Source organism: Lissotriton vulgaris, chromosome 4_1 (assembly GCF_964263255.1).
Source record: "Lissotriton vulgaris chromosome 4_1, aLisVul1.2, whole genome shotgun sequence".
Classification (NCBI taxonomy): Eukaryota; Metazoa; Chordata; class Amphibia; order Caudata; family Salamandridae; genus Lissotriton; species Lissotriton vulgaris.
The window spans coordinates 504,433,391-504,458,907 of record NC_141691.1 but is presented as its reverse complement, the minus strand read 5'-3'; the positions used below and the strand labels follow the sequence as shown (position 1 = coordinate 504,458,907).

The following is a 25,517-nucleotide window of genomic DNA, read 5'->3' as shown; positions in this document are numbered from 1 at the left end:
GAAAGATTTGGGTTGCCAGGTCAAACTGGTAGTTTAAAACTGCACACATACAGAGGCTGCAATGGTAGGCCTGGGACCTATTTAAAGTGCGCTGAAGTGGGTGGCACCATCAGTGCTGAAGACCCACTGGTAGCATTTAATTTACAGAACCTGGGCACAGGTAGTGACACTTTACTAGGGACTTACAAGTAAATTAAATATGCCAATTGTGTATAAGACACTTTTACGATGTTTAAGGAGAGAGCACTTTAGCATTGGTTATCAGAGTTTAAAGGCTCAAAGTCCTAATGCAGACAAAAACAAATTCAGCAGGGGGCGTGGCCAACTGCAGAGCATGGCGGCAGCTTGAAGCGGGAGCTCCCCAAGGCATAGCAGCCCGCATTAAAATCCGTTCACTTATCTGCGTTATCGCCCGCCCGAAGTAGCGGCATCGGCTCGGGGACCCGAGCGGCGCTGTTTGATCCGACCCCGGCGGCAGTCAGATGCCGGGAACTGCTCCATTTTGAAGCGACGTGCTGAGGCCTGTGACTGTCTGGCCGCACCGGCCTGGCGTAACTGGTGGGCCCGGGCGGAAGTGCATCCTGCTCGGCTTGGGCGCGGTGGCATCAGCCGGCCCCTTCAGGACACGAACACGAGAAGTGCTCCGGCGCTCCGCATTGCCGGCACAGACCCGCGTAAGTGCAGTAAGGACTGCCGCATTCAGGACTGGCTGCATAAACCACTACAACACAGCGCAAGTACCAACGCAAACGGAGATATCCCTGGGTCCCGGACAGCGCCATATTGGGAAGAGGAGAGGATCAGGCGCAACGCTCACGCTGCAGGGTGAGGAAGATCGCATCGGAGGCCCTGCCATCCTCCCGCAGTGCCAATAATCCGTGTTCTCACGCAAGATTAACGGGGGGACGGGACTGCACCCTTGTATCCTGGCACAGAGAGAACATCCTGAGGGGGCGTCCATAGTGGTGACCGACCCTTCGAGAGGCGCCGTGGCTGACCGAGCAGTTGCACCCTAACGCTGCTAGACTGGGGTGCCCTCCTGCTGCACAGTAGGGGTCTGAACACAGTTCGCAAGGTGACCCCTGCCAGGGGATCAACGAAGACACGCCGGAGCGCTGAGGCAAAGCATACTAAAGTGAACGCGAGGGGCCGGGGTGGCCAAGCGGCAAGCCGCACAAATACAGCACTGGGACCGGCGTGCTGATCATCGCGACCGCCGACTGCACCGCGCCTGGGCCCTGTGGGAGATAAAGCGAGCTCTTGAAACCAGTGAGACACCCACCCGACTGCACACCGCCTGACGCCAGAGGGAGCCACGTAGCTCATTGACGCGTGGTACTGAGAATATCGCCAAGAGCAGGCTATACATTCACAAGCACGACGCCATGGCAGGCAAGGGTACAAGGAGTGCGTCGACACAGGCGAAACTCGACAAATTTGCGTACAGCCAGCACGGACATTCTCAGAGTGGCGGGCGTCACTCTACAGGCGCAGCTTCAGATACAGACGGAACGAAAAAGGTAACCTTGGAAGACATTATGAAAACCCTCTCCGAGGTACAAACAACGGTGGGTTCCATTTCTTCCGAAGTTAATCTGCTAAGGGCGGACTTTAAGAAAATGTCAAAAAGGGTGTCTCAAGTGGAGGTAGTTACCAAATCGCTCATTGAGGACACTTCGGACCTGCAAGTGGCGATGGAACGAATGGATAAAGTCCCCAAACAACTACAGGACAAGCTGGACGATCAGGAAGGGCGCTCCCGGAGAAACAACGTCCGCATCCTAGGCCTTCCGGAATCGGAAGGAAAAGGTGCTATGGATTTGTACGTCGAGGACCTCATCAAAACCAAGCTACAACCTAAGGCCTGTCACACTTTTTCTCTGTTAAAAGGGTGCACCGGGTTCCTGGCGGTGCGGCCAAGCTAGGAGCCACACCGCGGCCTGTACTAGCTAGACTGTTTAATTTTCGAGACAGGGACGCCATCCTGCAAGCGGCCAGGGTCTCACCACCTGTAAAAATTCAGAACTCGACTTTAGCCTTCTTTCTGGACTACACGGCGGAGGTGGCTAGGCGCCGGAAATCATTCACTGAAGTGAAAAAGACGCTACGTGACAGAGGGCTGCCATACTCGATGCTTTTCCCTGCCAAATTGCGGATTGTAGCCGACGGAAAAACGTGTTTTTTTGATACGCCGGAGGTGGCACAAGAATGGCTTGATGGATGGAGACAGGTGGGCCAACCCCAGCGCCCGCACAGGGACCGCCAGAACCAGCGTAACGGAAGACCGACGGAACACCCATCCAGTAACCTCACGAACGAGGAGGGCGCCGCAGGACTGGAGTCTGATCTTGAGAGGGACCCACTTGATTCAGGACAGCCTGTCAGGGTCTGAATGAATGGCTGCGTAGGGGACAACACGCTTGCAGCCTTTGGGACCTTGAAGCTGATGGAGCTGAGTAGGGCGGGCATTGGCCGGTGCCTGTAGGGGACTCACCAACCCCACGAGCAAGTAAGATAGTTAGGGATGGGATTAAGCACTCTGCCAAATTGGGGTTGCGGGCGGGAAGTCGTCCGTGGTGCAGGGGAGCAGGGAGGGGGTGGGGGGAAGAAGTTGTAATGTTACTGTTATTGTTCTTAGTCATCACTACTTTCATGTGGAACACGGTCCCACTGCAGGCCGTACACTCCTGGTACCCTAGCACACGTCATTGCATATGCGTTACACCCCACTGCCACACACCAGTAACACTGGTCACAAGCCCAGATGGCCCAACAGGAACGAGATGCACCCGCTGAGGGCGCCCCTGCAATGACAGCGGTGCCCCCCCTGAAACTGCTCACATGGAATGTTAGAGGGCTGGGAGACAAAATTAAGAGAGGTTTGGTCCTGCAAACCGTCAAACGCCACGGGCCTGATTTAGTAATGCTTCAGGAAACGCACCTGGCAGGGACTACATGCAAAGCACTCGACAGACGTGGGTATGCCATGGCAGTACACGCAGAATTCACTACGGGATCCAGGGGCACAGGGATACTCCTCAAAAAGAACTCGTCCTTTATGGTTGAAAGCCGCAGGACGGACGACCAGGGTCGCTTTGCGGCGCTACATGGCCAATGGGAGGGGAGGCCCCTCAGTGTGGTGTCCGTGTACATCCCCCCGGCACTCCACTCTACAGCACTGCCGGCGCTTGGACAGTTTCTCCTTGACCTCCCAGAGAGTGATATGATCATTGGGGGGGACTTTAATGCAATAACAGACCCCTTGCTGGACACCTTTCCCATACGAGACCGCCCGAGAGGGGCTGCCAAGCTTCCTGGTTTTCTGAGCGCACTAGGCCTCACAGATGTCTGGCATCAGTTGAACCCCACGGCGACTCAATACACGCACTACTCCTCTACACATAACAGCCTCTCACGTATTGATTACTTTTTATTTCTAGGGGTGGGATTGGGATCAATAGACAAATTAGAAATTCTGCCCAGAGGCATATCTGATCACTCCCCAGTGTCCCTCCACCTTACTACCAAAGAGAGGAAGCGCGCCAGAATGTATCCAATATACCCCAACTATTTAACAGTCCCTGGAATCAGGAAGAAACTCAAATTGGCCACAACGCACTATTTTAACGAAAATACAGGAACAGTTTCATCGCCCTCGATGCTTTGGGAAGCGTACAAAGCAGTCCTGCGCGGCGAGGCCATAGCAGCGATAACAGGGCATAAACGAGACTCCAGAAGTGAACTCGCAAAACTGGAGTTGGCACACCACACCGCAAACACCGCCCACATGTCGGACCCCACCCCTGAAACGACACATGAGCTGCACCTCCGACAGCAGCAACACCAGGCTCACCTCACAACGACTACTAAGGGACATTTGGCAAACACCGCACATAGAATATATGACATGGGTGACAAGGCTGGGAGGATGCTGGCTTGGTTGGACAAACGGGGCGGTAGTAACAGAGGGATACAGAGACTCTACGCACATGATGGCCAGCTACAGACACACCCTGAACAAATAGTACGCACCTTAGCACGCCACTATCAGGAGATATACACCCCGGTGCGGACCGTCACGGAACGGGAGGCAATGGCTCCGCTCGAACACATTGCTATCCCCGTGCTCTCACAAGAGGCGCAGCAGGAACTAGACACTGAATTGACAGAGGCCGAAATCCAATTGGCAATACAGGCGTTGCAATCCGGCAAGGCATTAGGGCCCAACGGACTACCCGTAGAATGGTATAAAGCGACGGCTTCCGTGTTGAGCAAACCCCTGCTGAATATGTATGTTGAGAGTGTGGAGAGGGCGTAACTCCCACTTGACCAGCGCACAGCCACAATAGTAGCCATTCCTAAACCAGCTAAACCGCCAACTGTATGCACCTCGTACCGACCCATTTCATTGCTCAACGTTGAAGCGAAAATCCTGGCGAAACTCCTGGCCAGTCGCTTGACCCAGCACCTACACACCCTGATACACCCCGATCAATCGGGTTTCATGCCACACAGGAGCACGGCACTGAATCTGCGGAGGGTCTATGGGGTGCTGGCACGGGCACATCTCCTTTCGGAACAAGCTGTAATTTTATCCCTAGACGCCAAAATGGCTTTCGACCTGGTGGAATGGGAGTATCTATTTGCAGTCCTTGCTCGTATGGGCTTTGGCCCGAAATATCTTGCGTGGGTACGGCTACTGTACACTTCACCAGTGGCACAAGTGGTTGCGAATGGTCACATTTCACAAACGTTCCCATTGGGACGCGGAACTAGACAAGGATGCACGCTATCGCCCCTACTCTTTGCGCTGGTACTAGAGCCATTGGCCATCTTGCTCAGAGCAATGCCATTGTTTCGGGGCATCACTTGGGAGGAAGGATGGGAGGATAAAGTCTCTCTGTATGCAGATGATATGCTGATTTACATGGTTGGTCCTAATGAGGGAATCCCTGCCCTATTGACTCTATGCGATGAGCACGGAAAGGCGTCAGGGTACACCCTGAATTGGTCCAAATCAATAATATACGTGCTTAAGGGCCCGGAACCACTGTTGCAGGATGACTGTCCCCTGACGTTGGCGACCACCTCCTTAAAATACCTGGGTATTTTCATTACTAATAGTGCTGCGGACTTTTATGCCGAAAACTTGATGCCACCTCTGGCACGCCTGCGTGCAGATGTTAAATACTGGGCTACTCTGCCACTGACCCTCCTTGGGCGAGCGGCATTATATAAAATGATGGCTCTCCCCAGATTTCTCTATGTGCTAGAAAATACCCCTTATATGGTGGCACCGCGTTACTTCAAACAAGTCGCTGCGCTGGTATCCAACTTACTGTGGAGCAACGGCCCAGCCCGTATAGCGCATGATAAATTATTGAAAAGCTGGTATGAAGGGGGGATCGCGTTGCCCAATCTTCAGTTGTACTATTGGGCGTCCCAACTTAAGGTAATTAATCACTGGATCCACGTACCGCGGGAAGACCCCGCGTACAAGGCGGACTGGTCACAGCTGGGGACGGACGGTATGCTTTCGGTACTATACAATTTCTCACAAGTTAAGAACCTACTCGGACCGACGTCTCATACAGCGGCATTATGGCACGCAGCACAATCTCGAATGGGATGGAAGGGGAAGATCACCAGATTGACGCCATTGTGGGACACAAGATCGCTAGGAAACTTAAGGTCCTGTAAGGGATTCGCGCAATGGGATCACATAGGAATTTCCGCGGTAGGAGACCTTTGGGACAAAGGCACGGTAGTTGCATTTTCACAGCTCCAGCAACAATATGGTTTGGGCCCCACTGAAACATTTAGATATGTGCAGATCCGACACGCGCTACTACAAGCAATTCCACCTGATACCACACTCCCAGAATCGTCACCACTAGAGGATAGGCTACTGACTGATTTATGGAGCAGAAGGCAACCTCTCTCACATATAAGAAGCTGGTTAACAACCTGAAAGACCCCACACAGAAACTCAGAGAGAGATGGGTTGGGGAACTAGGCGAAATGGATGACTCAGAGTGGAACGAGGCGCTTGCATCACCAAGGGAAGTGGGCATTTCGGCTAGGTTCAGGTTAGTGCAACTCAAGATTTTACATCGCATTTACTACACCAGAACACTTCTCCACAGAATACAGAGGGCGCCACACCCCTTCTGCCTCAGGGGCTGCGGGGAGGAGGGTACTCTGTTCCACACCTTATGGGAATGCCCACTGATCCAAGACATATGGAAGCAGATTATGCGCACAGTCTCCCAGGCCATTAAACTGTCAATCCTGCCTGAACCCCGTAAGTGCCTATTGAACATTTGGGACCCTAATGACCTGGACAGGTATGGACAGCTGTGGGTCACGTTGGCTGTGACAGTGGCCAAGCGAGACATTGCACAAAGGTGGGGTGCCCCGGAGTTACCCACGGTGGCTGGGTGGATCAGGAATATGGACTTACTAATGGTGAAGGAAAGAGCGGTATACGTACTACTGGCCTGCCCCCGTAAATGGAATAAGGTGTGGAAGCCCTGGAACGAATACAGGGGAGAACCATGTGAACCATTACCGGAATACGAGGACTTGGATTCAGAGGAGGAGGAGGATTAGGAAGGGCGGGCATAAATAATAAACTCTGGTATATGATGGGGTGGCGCAAGAGTGTGACAAAACCTTTGATAACGAGCTGATCGTGTGCAGTGACTAATAACCAACTATGAACGGGTATAACTTTCTACTGAGTGGTGACAATAGTTGAGTTTTGTTGTTTTTCTTTTCTCTGTTAGCTGAACTTGCTAGAAATTAATAACTGTGCTGAAAGTGGGCAGATCACGGAATGCAAAAGGGGTCTGGTATGAAGGTGAGATAAAGTCTGTACGAAATGGTTGCTGACAGTTCATCCATGTCCATAGTAGGAAAGCAGATGCCCCATGACAGACTGTGATTTATGGTATCCGTTTCTCTTGATAATAACCAATGCTACTATGACACTGGCATCTGAATGTATTATTGTGAATATATCTTCTGCCCTCCTGTCAATAAAGATTTTTCAACAAAAAAAAAACAAATTCAGCAAAAATCGAGGCATGAAGGCATAAAGTCTGGGGATGACCTTGACTTTGCTACAATTGGTCTAAAAGGGTACTGGTGCCTAGAGAGCTCTATACACTGAAAGAAAGCGGCCCTTGCTGGACTTCAGTATTGTTGAGCCACTTGTTTAAAAATAGTTAATTTGAGAGACCTTCTGCCAGCTCTTGCTGAACCTGCCCACAACCCTCGCGCACAGCCCACTATTCAAGGCCCTACTTAACTGAGCATGCAGCATGACTCCATGAAGTAGGTGCCCAAACATCTCTCTTCTTCTTCAGTGTTACCTTGACCTCTCTTGCTCTCTAACTCGTGTTAGTGTCTGTCTCCTGCCATTTCCCTGTTAGCTGCTTGTTCTCCTTTATTCCTCTCAACTGCCCTTTTTGCATCTTTTGCTCCTCATACTGCTCTGTTTTGCATCTTGGTCTCTCTTGTCAGTTTTAGCCCCTCTCCAATTTGCTTCACAGATCGTGGTTGTCTACAATTCCACTCCCACCAAAATTTCCTACTCACCCTGTCAGACTTTCCCGCTCTACCCACTGGACTTTCCTGCTCTTGCTGAGCCAGCCCACTGCCCCAGCGCACCTCCCACTCTCCAAGGCCCTATTTATTGTAGGCTGCAGTGCTGTCGCATACCGAGTGTGCCAAAGACTGACCCAGATGCATCCATCCACTCCTAGACAATGTCCTCTGTCTGGAATCATGCTCTGAACACCACTGCAGCTACACCACAGATTAACTCTACCTACTAAACCATGGATGCCGCCACACAAGCTGCTGCCGAGACCTTCCTCAGTCAACGTTGGACCCCTTTGCCTGCTCGTATTGCCACTTCACATGCCACCACACACCCACTCTCTTCACACACACTCAAACTGCATCCTTCATCAAGTCAGACCTCAATGCCCGCAATCACACTGCACTACACACCCATCCTGCACAATAACACTCACTCGCATGTATGCTCCTGAACATGCTTACTCAGCAAGCATTCCACGGAGATTTGGGACCTTATTAACTCTAACACACCTGCATGGCCGGACTGGCAGTGGAGGGCAACAGGCGTATTACCAGTGGGCCGGATGGGTGGGGGACGGTTTTAGATGATTTTTTGTTATTGAAAGCCGGTTTTGCAGCACCGCTGCAATATCGCCTACCTGTAACAAAAGCAGCATCAGTGTAGCAGCAGTAGTGTTTCTACCAGCACCCCTCTGGGGGCTGGGCTGAGTTAATTCCCAGGGCTGGTTTACATTCTCAGTCCGGCCGTGTGCATCGGACCTCCTCCTTCTCACGAAACCTGTCTCAACCCCACACCAGCACCGGACATAGCTGCAGCCATCCCTACTGGATACAAATTCCTGCACCAGGACTGACCACATAAACCAGGAGGAGGACTCACCATCATCCATAGGGACACCATCAAGTGTACCTCTTACACTGACCCAGAAGCCACTTTTCTGGAACTTGTGCACCTCAAGCTTCAGAGAGACCGTCAAACCTCTATCCATCAGGGACACTGCAACAATAATTTGGATAGTCTACTCATGGTTGCCCACAGACCCCCACCGCCACCATATGTACAACCTGGGAAAAGCCACGATCAGCACTGCACTCACCTCTATCATTAACACATCCCTCAAGACAGCCACTTTTCCAGATAGGAGGAAACGTGACAAAGTCACCGCCCTCCCCCAAAAACCCTCAGCCAACCCAAAGTACTCAACAACTACCAATCCATCGTGCTGCTCCCCTTCTCACCCAAAGTCATCAAGAAAACCATCAACCCACAATTCTCTGATGACCTAGAACACCACACCAGGACCTGCAAATAGGATTCCGAAACAAACAGAGCATGCAATATCCCTTATCGCTGGCACAGATAAATACGTGCCATCCTCGACTGTGTACATATGCCTTCCTCCTACTCAATCTCTCCATTACCTAGGACACCATCTCCCACCACACACTCACAGACAAACTATACCCAGTGGGAAGACAAGTACCTGCTCATAATGGATATATTCCTTTCCCTCTAAATGAACACAATGAGTCAGGCTCACAGTGTTAACATCAGATCCCAAGGATCTCATCTGCAAAGATCCACAGGGATCATCACTTAGCCCCATAATTTCCCCATGTACATGCATCCTCTGGCTAATATCATCAGATCCCATGGAATCAACATCATCTCCTACCCTGACTACATCCAGCTTATTTTTTTCCTCTTAGATGACATTGCCACTAACAAGATAAACCTGAATGCATGACCAGAGTGGCCAGTTGGATTAAAGAGAACTGCCTTAAGCTCAACAACGACATAACTGAAGTGCTGATCTTCAAGACTAAGAGATCAACTTAGAACTCCACATGGTGACCCACCGAACTCGAACCTACACCCACCTTACCCGACCATGCTGGGAACCTAGACCTCATCCTGGATGCCAACCTCATCATGTAGTCTCAGGTCAATGACGTCAGCTTCTCCTGCTTCCACATTCTCTGCATGATATGCAAAATCTTCAAGTGACTCCCATTGAACACCAGATATACCATCACACAGGCCCTAATGACAAGCAGATTGGACAATGGCAATGCAGTTTACACCGGCCTCCCAAACCATCTTCTTTATAGACTTCAAACCATCGAAAACGCCACCACCAGACTCATCCTCAACCTCCTATGCCAATCCCACATCATATCACTCCTCAGAGAGCACCACTGGCTCTCCATCGAAAAGCGCTGCTATTTCAAACCTCTCACACATGCATACAAGTCTCTACATTACACTGGACCAGCATACCTCAAGCACTGGCCTCACTGCCACCAATCCACCAGACAACTTCGCTCAGCGTCATTCTTAGTCACACACACACCCCTCATCCACAGAAGCAGAACGGGAGATCGATCATTCACCTATCAGGCCACAAAATCCTGGAACTACCTTCTCCAACACATCAGGGTCACCTCTTTTTTTGAATTCTGCAAGAAGCTGAAGACCTGGCTTTTTATTCAGTCTTGGTGCAGGACCATCGAGACTGACTGCACCCAGGTCCAGCCTCAGCACACACCTTCTCTCACCTAATCATACCTGGATATCCTCAGAGGTAACAAGCAGACCACTGACCGTCAGATTTGTGGCCGCCATCGGCCAGTACAGGGGAGCTGCACCGCCATCCATAAAATGAGTTGCCTGTTTCACAAGTGGCCACGGCAGTCTGATCGCCAGCTTCAAGGGGGTGGTGACAATGGATTTGTGATACATACTCACCCCTTTTTTCTTCCAGGCAGATTCCAATGTGTATCTCTTTCTCCAGGCCCCCTCTTTATAGCAGGATTTTCACTCCGAGGATTACAACCCTGTTTGCGGTGATCTACATGTGAATCCTTCTTCGAACCATATACCCATTGCCAGGACTGCCCACATAAAGGCTTGACCACGGTAATGGGTATATGGTATATTTCATGCATATGTGTGCATTCAACACAATTGGGTCGAAATGAACACACAAGCACTGATATATTTGTGAAGAATACTCACCCCACTTGATCTTTTTTCAGGAGCAGTGAGTGGGCCTACAAGGTAGGAGATGTCCTTAAAAGTTACAAATTGCAAAGATTTTGAGTTTTCACAGAATACTCCTCAACCCAGTCCAACTTCAAAATGGTCCATGATTTATTTCTATAAAAGGTAGTAGGAAACTAATTTTCAAGGTACCAATGAGACGTGAGCATCCCCATAATTGGAGGGGGTACAGGGAAAGCAGTTTCACAACTGGAAAGGCATGTTTACATGCACCATTGCAAACTATGTCCAATTACACAAAATAGCCTTTGCATGACTGCAAATAAACCTTTTCAAAACATTTCCACAAATCTGCAACTGCAGCTGCTTTCTAGGAGTATGCAGGGAAAAAAAAATTGAAAATCTGCAACAAAACAGGTAAGTATAGATTTTCATACTTACTAGTGACCAGTGATCACATCAGTCGAGTCCTTTTCTTGCCAAAATCACTTCCAATTTCTCTAACCTCTCACTTAGTGGTAATAGTCAGGAGGGAAGAAGCAGAAATATTTGTCTTTTGCTCGTACTGGCCGAGAAGGCAATGGTTTTCACTCCTTATGCAAATAGTCCTGAGCCAAGTATGGTTTATACTTCTGCACCCTTATTCTCTTGTGCTTTCAAACTGTAATCCATTGAAGCTATTTAGTGGTTAAGGATGACAGTATGAAGGTTTTCATGGCTCTTTTTCTGTGTCTAACTCCATTCAAGTCAAAAGTAGAGTCCACAAGACGAGAGTATAATTAGCACTGGGTCTTGTTGTCAAAGTGGATTGATGGTAGAGATTTTCCACCTATGCTATGTTCTCCAGAAGACATCCTGCAGTTTTTATAGGAAGGTTCCAACAAAGGTTGGTCTATCTCTACATTGAAGCTACAATGGGTGGTCGCTAAAGCCTTTCATTTGTCATGGGAATTGGATCTGAATTAAAAATTGAGGTTTTCTTAAAGTGTTTGATGTTCTGAGACCTTCAGTTAGGAATATGCTTTCTTCCTGGGACCTTTCACTGGTGCTGGATGCCTTGTGGAAAGCTCATGTTGAGACTTTAAAGAAGTTCCCTTTAAATAACTGACATTAAAGGTATACGGCCAGATGCACGACCCTTTTTGCGGCTGCAAACGGGAGATCCACCCTCAGTGACTGACAAAATAGCATTTGTGACTCTCGCTATTAGGAAGGGGCATTCCTTACTATTAGCGAATCACCATGCAATGTACTATTGTTTTGCAACTTCATTTTTGACCGCAAAACACTCGCAGTTTACCACCTACTTCAAGTAGGTGGTAAACCACTCGCAAACAGGAAGGGGTCCCAGGGGGCCTCTTCCCCTTTGTGAGAATGTGAAAAAATATTTTTAAGAGCAGGCTGTGGTCCCAGGGACCACTGCCTACCCTTAAAAAAAGGAAACTGAAAAGTTGAATTTTTATTTTTTAAATGCATCCCGTTTCCTTTAAGGAAAACAGGACGCAATTAAAAAAATGCTTTATTAAAAAAGCAGTCACAGACCTGGTGGTCTGCTGGCCCCAGCAGGCCACCATCCTTGTGAGTGCTAGTCATTCATAATGGATCGCAAATTGCGCCTGCCCCCTTAATAGTAATGAGGCATGCAATTTGCGACACCATTAGGAATCACAAACATTTTCTGAGATACGGTTGTGCATCCTAAATTGTGAGTCGCAAATTGTGAGTAACAAATGAGACACAATTTGCGAGTTGCAGATTGGAAGGTCGTACATCTGGCCCTAAGTTTCTCATGACCATAGTTATACATAACCATGAAATTAATAGAAATGTTGACTGCATTAATGTGGATTGTATGGTGTTAAAGTTTGGGTAGCAATTTGTCTTGTTTTTGAGGATTGCATGGTGTTAAGGTTGGGGTCGCAATTTGCCCAAAGGTGAATTCACATTTCATAGATCTCAGGACATAATTATTCCAGGGTTATCTTCCGACAAATACATAACTCATGAGGGATTGCTTGATGTTCTCATAGCAGCTAAGACTTGCCATATCAGATTAGCCTAGTATAGATAGTTTGATACATTGTGTATAAACTTTTGACAGGCTAATAGAACTAGAAAAGCGTCCCTTTCTACTTTAAGCCATAGGGTTCCTGCAGCAATTTCAATTTCTTATGTGAATTCTAGTCTTGAGCTGCAAGAGTCAGTTCTGCCAAGCTCTATCAGGGAGATGGCCCCCTCATGGGTAGACTGGGGCGGTCTCTCTATGCCTGATATTTGTGAAACAGAGACTTGGGCAAGCCAATCTACGTATGTTAAGTATTTTAGGTTACATTTAGCCATGGGTTTGGAACTGCAGTTTGTACAAAGGTTCTGGAAGCACAAAATGTATCACAAACTGTTGTGTGTATCATCATTTCATGTTTATTTAGATAATATTTGGCATGAATTTTGTCACATGTGTACCACGCTTTCTGTTCTTTGTCACTACTGATTTGGTAAACCTACAGTAGTGAGGAATGGGACAAGGATTGTGGATAAGGACGATAATGCTAGATTGCTAATCTTTATTACCACAATTCCACATTATTCATCCAATTACGAACATTAGAACCCTCTCTCCCTGTCTGGATGAGAAATAACTGAGCCCTGGTAACATCAGGATGAGTTCTAATCTATTCTATTTAAGAGATTTGTAGAGCGCGTCAGCTGCCTCAGCCAAGAGGCGTCCTGGCGCTAACAGCATATAGGCAACCACAACGCAGGGAGGAACCAGAGCAACCTACACAGTGGGAAAGAGAAAAGTCTTAAAAGCTTTCCTAAATTCTAGAAAGTTGCTGAGGCCTCGAATATGGATGGGCAGTGAGTTCCAGAGAATAGCCGCTCTGTACCGGAAGGAATGGCCCCCGGCCCGGGTCCTCCTAACCCTAGGGACCACTAGCAATTGTTGACCCATGGAGCGAAGCTGACAGGAGGGGACATAAAAAGAAAGCAGATAAGTCAAAATGTTAGGGTAGGCGTGCTTCAGAATTTTAAAGGCTATGGAGAGAGTCTTAAACTCAATCCGTTGAGCCACAGGCAGCCAATGAAGGCGATGGCTTGTGCTAGTCACAGAACAAACTCTGCAAAGGCCCAGAAGAGCTCTTGATTCCGCATTCTGTACTCTTTGTAGCCTGTGTACTTCCACCTTGTTAGCCCCCAGATACAGAGAGATCGCAGTATCAAGCCGAGATGTAATCAAGGTCTGAATGATGGACTGTCTGATCGGGGCATAAAAAAAATGGATTTAGGTCTGCGCAAAAACCCGAAACAGGGACCCGCCACCTTCTTCGTTTGGGTCTGGAAAGTGAGAGAGGTGTCCATCCAAACCCCTAAGCTCTTTACAACCTGTTTAGGAGATGGGGAAGTCCCTAGATTCGTGGGCCACCAATTCTCATTCCATAACCCATAATTCCTACCCACCAGCAGCTCAAGAGGGCTACAACCAGCTGAGTGTCGTCGGTGTAGGAGACCACCGTCAATCCTCTGCTCTTAGCATTTGCAGCCAAAGGTTGTACAAACAAATTGAAGAGCAGAGGGCGCCCTGTGCTTGATGGGAAAGGCCGGATGAGTAGAAAGGAGGAAAGATCACCTGATAGGTCCTATCAAAGAGAAATGACGCTAGCCACTTCATAGCAAGGCCACCGATGCCAGCCTCCTCCAGATGGTGCAACAGGATTGCATGAGACACAGTGTTGAATGCGGCACTGAGATCCAAAAGGATCAGTGCCGATGTCTGTCCTGCGTCCAACGCTGTCCAGAGTTGGGAATGTATTCCCCTTTAATATTTAAGGGGTTGAAATTCTTGTATGGAACAGAAGGTGAGGGTTTTTCCTAGGTTTCCCTAAGGTAAGATAGTCCTGATTGCCTGTCACATCGCTGAATAGAACTACAAAGGAGGAAGAGCAGAATTATTAGTCATGAAGATTGCCATCTAAAAATGTGGTTCATATTTGCAGGTTGTGTTGCTAAATGTGGAGTAGAGACTGGTGATCAATTAATGAATGAATAAATAAATAAATGAATAAACAAACAAATAATACATTAAATAATTGGTCTCCGACACACATGACAATATCACCTCAGCATAAATCCAATTCTTAGCACAGTACAGGCAAGAATAGACTTTTGGCAACTGATCACAAACGAAATCTTAAACTTAATGAGACTTGTATGGATGACTTCTGAGCTATTGTATGCTTATTTTGGTTTTTTGTGTATTTGAATCTTTTTATTGGATCTTATTACAATTGAAACAAGATAGTCCTCGTGAGTATTACAAAAGCATGATCTGTAAAGCATAAGATAAAATAGAAGAATGAAACACATTAAATCAAAAAGCGCATGGAATCACCTTTGGCTACTATAGGTTTAGGCGTGATTATCATTTTAGTATCGAAGTTGCCAATTGATGTTTATTTCGACCATGCATTTAATGGCTCACTTGAATCTTTTATTAGAAGCTATAGCAGCAACACACAATTGTCTCCGAAATAAAGCTAAACTCTCAGGGCCTAATTCAAAAAGGTAAACATAGTTTTGTGCAAGTTTACAATTGCTTGCTATTCACAAAAGAATATTACGAGTAGTATTTTTACAACCGGGAAGTCTTTGCACATAAAGAAATTTGACTATTCTATCTGTTTAGTGCGGAGACTCAGCAGTCATAAAGATAATACTCATAAAATACCTTTGTGAACAGCAAACAATCCTAAACTTACACAAAGGTGTACATTTTGCTTTGTTAATCGGGACCGTCGTGTAGAGATTTCCTTCACATTAGGGTTTGAGATTATGACACAGACACACTTACAATAGTTTTCAGCTGTCCATACTTTAAATTGATAGAAAACATTCTTAAAAATGCACTGAGTGATTATACAACTACATTTATTATCAATAGTGCATCAGAAATGTGACAGTAACTCTTGTTTTCCTTTACATGAAATTCGGAAAGACATAATAAGAGTAATCTATTTTGACACAAGACTTATCTCTATCTCGGAGGATGAAAGAGGATAAAGGAACGGACCTTTATGCAGCATAAGGTTCGGATGTCTTAGCAAAACCTTTTAGCTATGAGGTAGGTATCAGGGTACTGAAGTAATACACTCCATCTACTCACCCTTTTCCAATTGGTAAAGAAGACAGCAGAAGCAGCATTCCAAGACTAACCATGCAGAATAGAGGTGTTGATGGCGCCCTCAGTGCCATTGTCTTCAGAGGTTTCAAAGGTGAGTTGAAGGTCTTCAAGCCGGCCAGCCTGGATTGGATGGAAAATAATATATTTAGTAACACATGTGGGGAGGGAAAGCAGACTTACTAGCAGACATTCTCGCAGAACATCATTGTGATTTACCTCTAAATTAATTGGTTCAATAGAAGAGTATTCTCATCCACTTTAGAAAGATATCTAGATTCCAGAAACTAATTTAGAGGGAGTGATAGTAAGTCGCATATGTTTAGTTTCATTTCCAGTGTGGCTAGACTTTGGAAAAGACACACTAGAGCTAATGACAAATTACCAAAACTTGATTCATACTTATTTTACTGGAAAAAGGAAATATTACTGTGTCCAAGGTGCAATACATCAGGGTTGGTAAAGGGACAAACAAATAAACGGATTAATAAATTGGCAAAGACACAGAGACAAACATAAAAACAGACAGCGATTTAAGAAAACAATAACAGTCTAAGCGGCAGAGAGGAATCAGAACTGGTAGACAATGAGCCAGGAGAAACAAATGTACATATGTAGATGAACTAAAATAAATAGCACATGAGAAAGAAGGTGAGATAGAGGATGATAAAAGTCATAGAAAGGAGCAGATAAAGAGTTAGTCATACATAGAGATAGGTAGGCATGTTAGGTTGGTTTAGGACTATATTAATGTTTGTCTAATAATATGAAAAACATGCTTCAGCAAAAATGAAAATTATGACAGAACACAGTAGAGATTATGAAATATTACAACCCAATACAGAGAGACATTGTGAATGGCACTAATCAAGAATCTCATAGAGAATACAAGACTGTTAGGGCAGCTGCCTGATCTACAGTTACAGACAGGATCATGGGAGGATATTAATTTCTGTAATATCCCATTGCACTTATCTCAGTAATGTTAGGGGAGAGCAGAGAAGAGAACAGTGACACCAAAAAGCAACATAAAAACTCTTGTTGTAGCACATTTATGCTATAACAGGGTTCTGCTTTGTTCTTGTCTTTTTGTAATAATAATAATCTTTATTGCGTGATTTAAAAATAAACCATTGCAAGTACAAAACATTTAAAAGGTTTCAAGGTTGCATTTAGAATGTTAAATTCATTAAAAGTCAGTATGTATAGATGATAACAAATGAAACTTCCATTTAAAAAGTCATATTCATAAAAAGCCAGCAACAGCAAGTAAAATTTGGCAGCATTATTCCAATGGGGGGGTCCCAAACTCTGGGCAGCTCAGTGAGTTTTTTTGCAGCGCTCTCCATGAATCTTACTAGGGCACAATTTAATTTAGTGTTCCTAGGGTCGAAACAGGCCAAAACTGCTACTCTACAGCTTCTAATCATGTTTCTATTCCAGTGATGCTTGAGTAGGGCCCGTCTCTCTGTCAATTGTAGTGGGCACAGGCATATGATGTGTATGATATCTTCTTTGTGGGTCCCACAAAGTCGGCATTGAACTTTTCCATGTTCTCTTTTCCATTTTGGCCAATGAGTCAACAGGTTAATAACTCCCATTCTCAGTTTTAAAAAACTTAGTTTCGTCCGAGCACTAAACGATATGGTAAGGTACGGCTGTGGAATTAGCAAGGCATAGGATTGAAGGGTCATCCATCCATGACTTCTTTTTGCAAGGCTGGCTTTGTCTTCCACTATTGATAATTGTTTTGTGCTGATTTTCGCTAGCCTTTTAAATTCCATCTGACTAGCGTGCAAGTTCCAGAGGTCATTTAGGCACAGGGTTTTTAAGCCTTTTGACCAGTATTCATGTCCTGCTCGCTATGAGTTGTTATCAATGCTGGCCCACAAATGGTATCCTAAACTTCCCTCCTTTGATAACCTCAATTTGTGACAGCACACAAGGAAAGACATGGCTCTGGCCAATCGTTGTTTGCAAATAACAAGTTCCAACCTAATTTGTGCCGGTGATGTATGGTTTGGTAATTTGAACACTGACCTGTAGATCTTAGTAATTATTTTATCCAGATGGTCACTGTCCAATCCTTTTAAAGCTTCACTGCCGTAAGTTAAGGTAGGAATGATTTTAGCCTGAGCCACCTGTAGTGTGGGTGCAAGAGTAAGGCCTTGTAGTTTCTTTTGAATTAGTCCGATTGCAAAAGCGAGTGCCGTACCCTTCCTTTTTTGCTCTTCTAGGTGGGATTTGTATTTTCCATTGTTGTTGAAAGTGTCTCCAAGGTACCTTTGGCAATTTGATTCGGCAATGCTTTTGTTGTTCAAAGCCCAAGACAGTTTCTTAACTTTCCTTGAGTGCACCGCTAAAATTTTCATCTTCCTGTAGTTGATGCGAAGCTCATTGTCGTTTGAATAGTCGGAAGTAGCATCCAGAAGTCTTTGCATTCTGATCTTTGTTATACTTAACAGTACCACGTCATCAGCATATAATAGATTTGTCAGCGGCAAGCCAGATAGTTTGGGAGCGTGGGAGTTAACCTTATTAAGAGCTTCAGGGAGGTCAGCTAAGAATAGGTTAAAAAGTGTCGGGCCAGGACACAACCATGTTTGAGGCCTTTTTCCGTCGGAATCGGGTGAGACAGTCTTGAGCCGTCCCCGATCTTGATTCTAATCCATGTGTCCTGGTGTAGGAGTTGTATGGCTCTTAGGAGGGCCTCTGGAATGTTAACCCCTTCAGTGCTGATGACGAGCCCAGGCTCGTCATGCAGCACGGTGCTCGTGTGCTCATGACGAGCCTGGGCTCCTCATGAGCCGTGGAGCGCTCACACGCTGGGCTAATTCCCCCGCTGTGCTGAGCGTTCCATTGCGCGGGCGGGTTCATGACGATCCCAGGCTCGTCATGAGCACACGAGCACCCTGCTGCATGACGAGCCTGGGCTCGTCATCAGCACCGCGGCCCCCCTCCCCCCTGCACCGCGGGGGAATTAGCCCCGCGGCGAAGGGGTTAAGTCTGGACAACTTCTGCCAGAGTTTACTTCTGTTGACATTGTCAAAAGCCGCTTGGTAGTCAATAAACCCCATATACAGTGAACAAGAGCAGAATTTCGCTTGGTCAATCAAGCATGAAAGGGTCATGAGATTGACTGTGGTACCTGTCTTTATTGTGAAACCTGTTTGATTCGGAGGAATTATAGAGTTTTCATCAGCCCATGCCCTAAGTGAGTGGAGCAGCGCTCCCGCAAAATACTTTGCTTTGTTGTCTATGAGTGCGATGAGACGGTAATTCCCTGGGGATTTTTTGTCCCCGCCTTTGAAGATTGGTGCAAGGATGGATCCACGCCAGGAGGGCGGTATGGTGTTGTTTTGCAGACATGAGTTAAAAAAGGGGCTTAGTTTCGCAGCCCAGAAAGTTGGATCTTCCTTGAACAGAGCTTGAGGAATTCCACCTGGACCAGGCACGCCATCCTTACGTCCCTTTTTTATTATTTTTTCAATTTCGCCCTTCTGGACTGTCGCAAAATTGACGCAGCTTTGGGTCGAGTGACGATCTTCTTGTCATTGTTGCATGCTTGTTCATAAGCAGCCTTGCTCCTATGACCCCATAAAGTTACCAGGCTCCAGAATCAGTCTGGATAAGCTTTCCACTGCTGAGAATAGGAAGATCCCACATTATAATAGGTCATACCATGCAAGGGGGTTGCAGAACTCCAACAGTTTACCCTCCTTGAAAGCCCACAACCATATAATTGTTTTGCAGGTAAGTTATAAAAAGGCCTGCAAATGAGGGTTAAACACAACACTGGAACATTCTTAGGATAGAGTTAAGTTTCATCAACACTAACCTTCCACAGACTTTAGAACACAACTGTACTTGGATGAAGACAAGGAGAGGTAAGGACCAACTACTCAGCCTGATTATGGACTTGAGACTTTGATACTAATGTCTCTTCGGCCAAAGCATTGGCGGTTCTTCCCAAGGGTCTTATCATACAAAGAGAATAAATGGCAATGAAGGACATCTTTGTGGAAGAGCCAGCTGACCACTGGGACTGGATTGTAGCTTGAAAGTGGCAGAAGGTATGGTTGAGCATCCCTCCCACTGTGCACTAATATCAGAAGCTGTCAGGACCAGGAGAGGGTGCCAGGGCTACAAGATAAGGGTGGTGCCTCTGCAGTCAAGATTGTCTCCTCAATCTCGCATGGTGCATTTTGTCATAAGAAACAAATCTTTATTAGGATCTCCTATTGAAAATATCTGGCAATGTGGAGCCTTGCTCCAAACAAAATGATTTAGGATGTATTTAGCGTTTGTTGAATGGGACAATCCATTCAGACATTGTGTATATCCCATCAACCATATTGCAGATGCATTAAAGCATATTGGGACTTGCAATGTGGTGGGTGGGACATCAGCTAGGTTGGTAATGGAGTATCCTGCCTCCCAAACAATTTGACTGTCAGTCCAAACAAAGAGAAGGAAAGTTGGCAAAGGGGCAAGGTACCCCCTGTGAAGAGAGAGTATGGTTGGCTGCAATTGTAAGTGTGTTCCTCTCAGAGCATTAGTAGCCAAAAGAAAAAAAACAACAAATGGAATCTAATATACCCAGCCTTATAGATCAATCTTCAGCCATCATGTCCTGCTTTGCCCTCTTGGAGGATTTTCATCTCCAGAAAACAATGTGAATGGTCAGTCTCAGGGGAAAAGGCAGCCAAGTGATACTGATGCTGAAGAAACCATGATGACTTCAGATTTCAAGATGGTCTTGCTTGAAACTTTAGATCCCATACTGAGGGTGGCAGTGGAACTCTGAATTCAGTGTTCTCAGATTCATAGAGCTCTCACTTACCACTGCTTCCTGTTTTAACTTGCTGGATAATAATTACTTCCATCTTACAAACTTAGTCTGAAGGTAAAACTGTTGACCCAGTTGAACCACTAGACTTTACCTGACCTGCATTCCATTGGGGTACACCTGAAGGGTGCTTCAGTCTAAGACACCCATGTCCTATAGACTTTCAAGTTTTCCCCGACCATTATTTCGTATTGACCCTTCTTAACGTTCACTTCTAAAATCATAACGCCTAATGACCTTAACCAATTTTCACCATTTTGGCAGTGTTTTACATATTAAATGTTTATTCTTTTCACTAAGTTAGTTTGAGAATGTAATTATTTTATGTTTTGATTTGGACTTCAATGTCAATGTTGGTTATGATTGTATCGTTTACCCAAAGTTTTCTCTGAGAAAAGCCTACAGTTTGAGCCATTGCTACCAAGGACAAGCTAAAGATTTCTCACTATTTGAAACTTGACGTATCACACCGGATGCAATATCCTCCTTTGCTAACCAGGATTTTGCAAATTGCACACCAAATGATTTGAAAGTGGGGATGGAATTTGTGGTGCAACTTATGTACTGTTTTACCTGTCAGCCTGAGGATGGTCAAACATTTTACCTTTTCCCCACCTGTTTTATTGAACTCTTTTTTGCTGGCCATAGGACTCTAACTTTACCATGCTTAGCGAGTGCTAAAGTGATTTTGCTAACTCCCTAAAAGATGGAAAATTGACTTACACCTAATTTCACATTTAATTTACTTATAAGTCCCTAGTAAAGTAGTATGCCATACTCCCAAGGCTGGTAAATTAGATTCTGCTAGTAGGCCTGCAGTACTTATTGTGCCACCCTATGAAGTAGCCCTAAAAACGTGACCCAAGCCTGCCAATGCAACCTCTGAGCAATTTTAAACTGGTATTATGACTTGGCAAAATGAACCCCTTTGTCGGGCCTAAACTCCCTGTTTATTGCATATCAGTCACTTCTAAGGTAATACAATGAACCCTGCCCTCTAGGCCGTTTAGGGCTTACCTTAGCAGTGTAAGCCGTAAACAGTCCATAGGGCATGGTTCATTGTAATTAAAAAGCTGGACATGTACTTTAAAGTTATTTATGTACTGGTAGTGAAGAAATGTGTTGTTCACTACTGTGAGGCCTGCCTCTCCCATAGTTTAACATTGGGTTACCTTATTACATTTAATTTGTGATTACATTTGTTCAGGAGCAGGTAGAAATTTCATTTTTGGTGTGTAAGCAATTGTAACTTAAAATGCTCTATAAAGGTAACATTGGATTTTGCATCACAATTCTGAAAATGCCACTCTTTAAAAGTTGGCATTTTCTTGTCCTAACCACTTGTTACCTGCAGTCTGTTTTCAAGGTCACATGGCTAAGTGTAGTTGGCAGTTGGCGTTTGTGTATTCCTCCCATACAGCCACACAATATAGGGATTGGGTGATGGCAGGATGGGCCAACCGAGCAGAATTGGTCCTGAGCTGTGCACCGCTCTACATGCTCTTCAAAGACAGAATGAGACCAGGACATGGAGGCAGAAATTCCAGACACTTCTGTGGGGGAACCCCAAAAGTTTCTTCCACTTCAAAGCTGGTACCAGGTGTAAAAATAAGACCCATAGACCCAGCTCACATCTGAACCTGCAGACAGACTCTCAGAAGAACGCCCTGCTGCCTGCGGCCAGCTGTGTACTTCAGAGGACTGCCCTGCTGCAACAAGAGGACTGCCTTGCTGCCTGAATTCTGCCTTGTCCCCTGAGAGTACGACCCTGCTGCTTGAGATCTGCGTTCCTGCTTGAACCTATGACTTCCAGAGTGACTCCAAGGACTAGTTGGCTGACCTTCTGATTTGAGCCTCAGAGACAGAGAAGGCTCCAATTATCTTTAAAAAATCTTAATTCCAGTTTTACCGACTGGATTTTGTCATTTTGTGCGTCAAATAATTAATAAAAATGTACTTTATTTTTGTAAATTGGGGTGGCATTTTTCTTCGTTTAGTTTTCGCTTTATTACAGTTCAAGTGCTGCATAAATACTTTACACATTTTCTCTAAATTAGGGTTGTTTTCTTTGTGCCAAGCTAACAGAGAGTTAAGCACAGGTTCATTTAGTGACTCTTTGTAGTTCACCCTGACAAGATTTGTGGCTGTTGCTTGAGTATGGTTTCATCCCCCTCAAACAACAATTTTCTCACATGTACCAATAGATCTAATCACCAATTGCACATTCACAGGTTGTCACAAAATGACCTGCCTTATGAATATACATCAGGCAAGCAAAATTTTACAGCCAACTGTGTATGGCTGCAAGTGCAGAGATAGTGGCTTGCAATGCAGAGCAGACCAACACTCACACAGCCATTTTCAAAAATGAGAAATATATTTTTACATAGGTACCTGTGTTCATTCAAGAGACAGGTGAGTCAGGTCAATTTAGGCAAATCAATTACCAACATAACTGAAAGGAGGTAACATTTCAGTAGTTTACAGCCACATTTGAGGTCATAAACCACTGCTACAGTCTTTTGCAACTCACAAAAATAAGGGGAATGCCTCTTGTATACAACCCCTCCCATTTGAGACAAAGAAATGGTTACAAAACAGCTTCTGTGATTCTATCAATCAATCATGTGTTTGTAAAACACAACTATCCACCCAGAGGGGTCTGCAGTAAGCCTGGGCAAAGCACTATACTACACTCACATAGTTTGCGAAGTTTGGGCTAATTCGCACTATGCGAATTACACATGTCACAGTGCAAACACGCGTAGCGTATTGCAGCGATCATTTTTTGCTTGCTCACGGTCCTCAATGTCAAGTTGATGACCACGAGCAAGGAAAATGACATCCCCGCGAAACTTTTTCCTTGTTTGCGATCAGGAACATCAAGTTGCTGATCACAAGCATGGAAAATAAACCTCCCGGCGAGCTTCTCAACGCGGGATGGTCAGGTTTCTCATTGCGAGTGGTCACGTATGCTTGCGACCGCTCGCGATGAGAAACTACCAGTCTGCGTTCAGACAGCTGCCGCTCGAGTAAAAATCTACTCAAGCAGCAGTAAAAGACAGCTCGCACTGTGCTAGATGCCGTTTTCAATGATTGCACAGTACAGGAAGCATCCGACACTGTGCAATCATCGCAAACAGCGCACTATGCAGTTTGCGTAGAGCTACGCGTAGCTCATGTAATGCAAAGTGCAGTTCGCGTAGCTCGCATAGTGCAAAGGGCAGTTCGCGTAGCTTTGCGTAGCTTCGCGTAGCTACGGGTGGCGCTACTTCGCAAACTACGCCCATTGTTAGTCTGAAGGCACTGAGTGGGGAGGGGAATGCAGCTCCAGGATGTTACTGTCATTCATTGAAAAACCAGGTCTTGAGACCCTTCAGAAACTTGTTGAGTGAAGGTGTCTGTTGGAGGTGGAGAAGGAAAGTGTTCCATGCCTTAGCTGTGGGTAGGGCGTAGGAACGTCCTCCTGTTCTGATCTTCCTGTTGCAAGGAAGAGCTGGGCTGAGAGGAGGGATCTTTGGGGTGCGTGGAACGAAAGGTGGTGGTTCATGTAGGCTGGTCAGGTGTTGTGGAGAGCTTTGTGTGTGCGGGTGAGGAGCTTGAAGATGATTCTCTTCTCGACTGGGGAGCTGGTGTGGTGTCCGTAGGTGTTGGCTAAGGTGGCAGTGGTGCAGTAGGTTGAGGACTAGTCTGGAAGCAGCGTTCTGGACGTTGTGGAGTTTGCGGGTGAGGTTCTTGTTGGCCCCAGCATTGGGTATGTTGCCATAGTCCAGTCTGCTGCTGATGACGGCGTGGGTGACAGTTTTTCTGTGTTCGAGGGGAATCCAGTTGAAGGTCTTTCGGAGGAGGCGGAGGGGGTGTTAGCAGAAGTAGGTGACCACATTGATCTGGCAGGTCATTTTGAGTTTGGAGTACAGGATGATTCTGAGGTTGCATGCATGGGCTGTGAGGGAGGGAGGGGCTCCTGTGAGTAGGGGGCCACCAGGTATTGTTCCAGGCATCGGGGTGTGGGCATTTGATGAGAACTTTGGTTTTGTCTGTGTTGAGTTCTAGGCAGCTCTTCTTCATCCACCTGGTGACTGCTTTCATTCCTTCTTGAAAGTTGCGTTTGGGTTCATTGGATAGGGGAAGGATATGTTGGGTGTCGTCGGTATATGATATGATGTTGAGTCTGTGTGTTCTGGCGATGGATGTCAGCTGGCCATGTAGACGTTGAACAGGGTGCTGACGTCTTTGCTGTTCCTGAGACTTCTTGAACAGGGGACAGGCTCTACCTCAAGCCTTGGAGAAACTTACACAAAGAATTTACAGAAAGTTCAGTTCAGTCTTTTCACTGCCCAAGACAGAAGCAGGCACTGCAGGCCAACACAGCAAAGCACACAGCAAAGTAGTAGTTCCTCCGCACAGCTTCTCCAGCTCTTCTTCTTGGCAGTATTCTTGGTCCAAAAGAGCTGGTGCGGTGATACTAGACAGAAATGAAAGGAAACTTTGATTTCTTTAGCTAATTTTAATGTTTGCAGAGGATTCTGGATAGAAAAAATGTTGGGGGATCCATACAAGTCTCACCTTCCTGGACTCCCCTGGTATTGGACTCGGACCTTTTTGCAGGGTCATCCCCAAACTTTATGCTTCTTCATCCTATTTTTTCCTTACCTGTTGTTGTTGGTTTTAGGAACCACAGCACTTTACCACTGCTAATCAATGCTAAAGTGCATATGCTCTCTGTGTAAATTATGAACATGACTGGTTATCCATGATCGGCATATTTAACTTACTGATCAGTCCCTAGTAAAGTGCGCTAATTGTGCCAGGGCTGGTAAATGCTACTAGTGGGCCTGCAGCGCTGATTGTGCCACACGCATGAGTAGCTCTGAAAAGGT

At 46.1% G+C, this 25,517-nt stretch overlaps 1 protein-coding gene across 1 annotated transcript in view; it reads right to left on the bottom strand.

The window, feature by feature from the left end:
• The window catches only part of GABRA3 (gamma-aminobutyric acid type A receptor subunit alpha3), a 1,805,986-nt gene that overhangs the window by 1,485,032 nt on the left and 295,437 nt on the right, over window positions 1-25,517 (bottom strand). Inside the window, exon 2 of the mRNA XM_086964657.1 lies at window positions 15,774-15,911. Within this exon, the coding sequence (XP_086820783.1) occupies window positions 15,774-15,862 (89 nt within the window). The 5' untranslated portion in view covers window positions 15,863-15,911. The remainder of the gene's footprint in view (window positions 1-15,773; window positions 15,912-25,517) is intronic.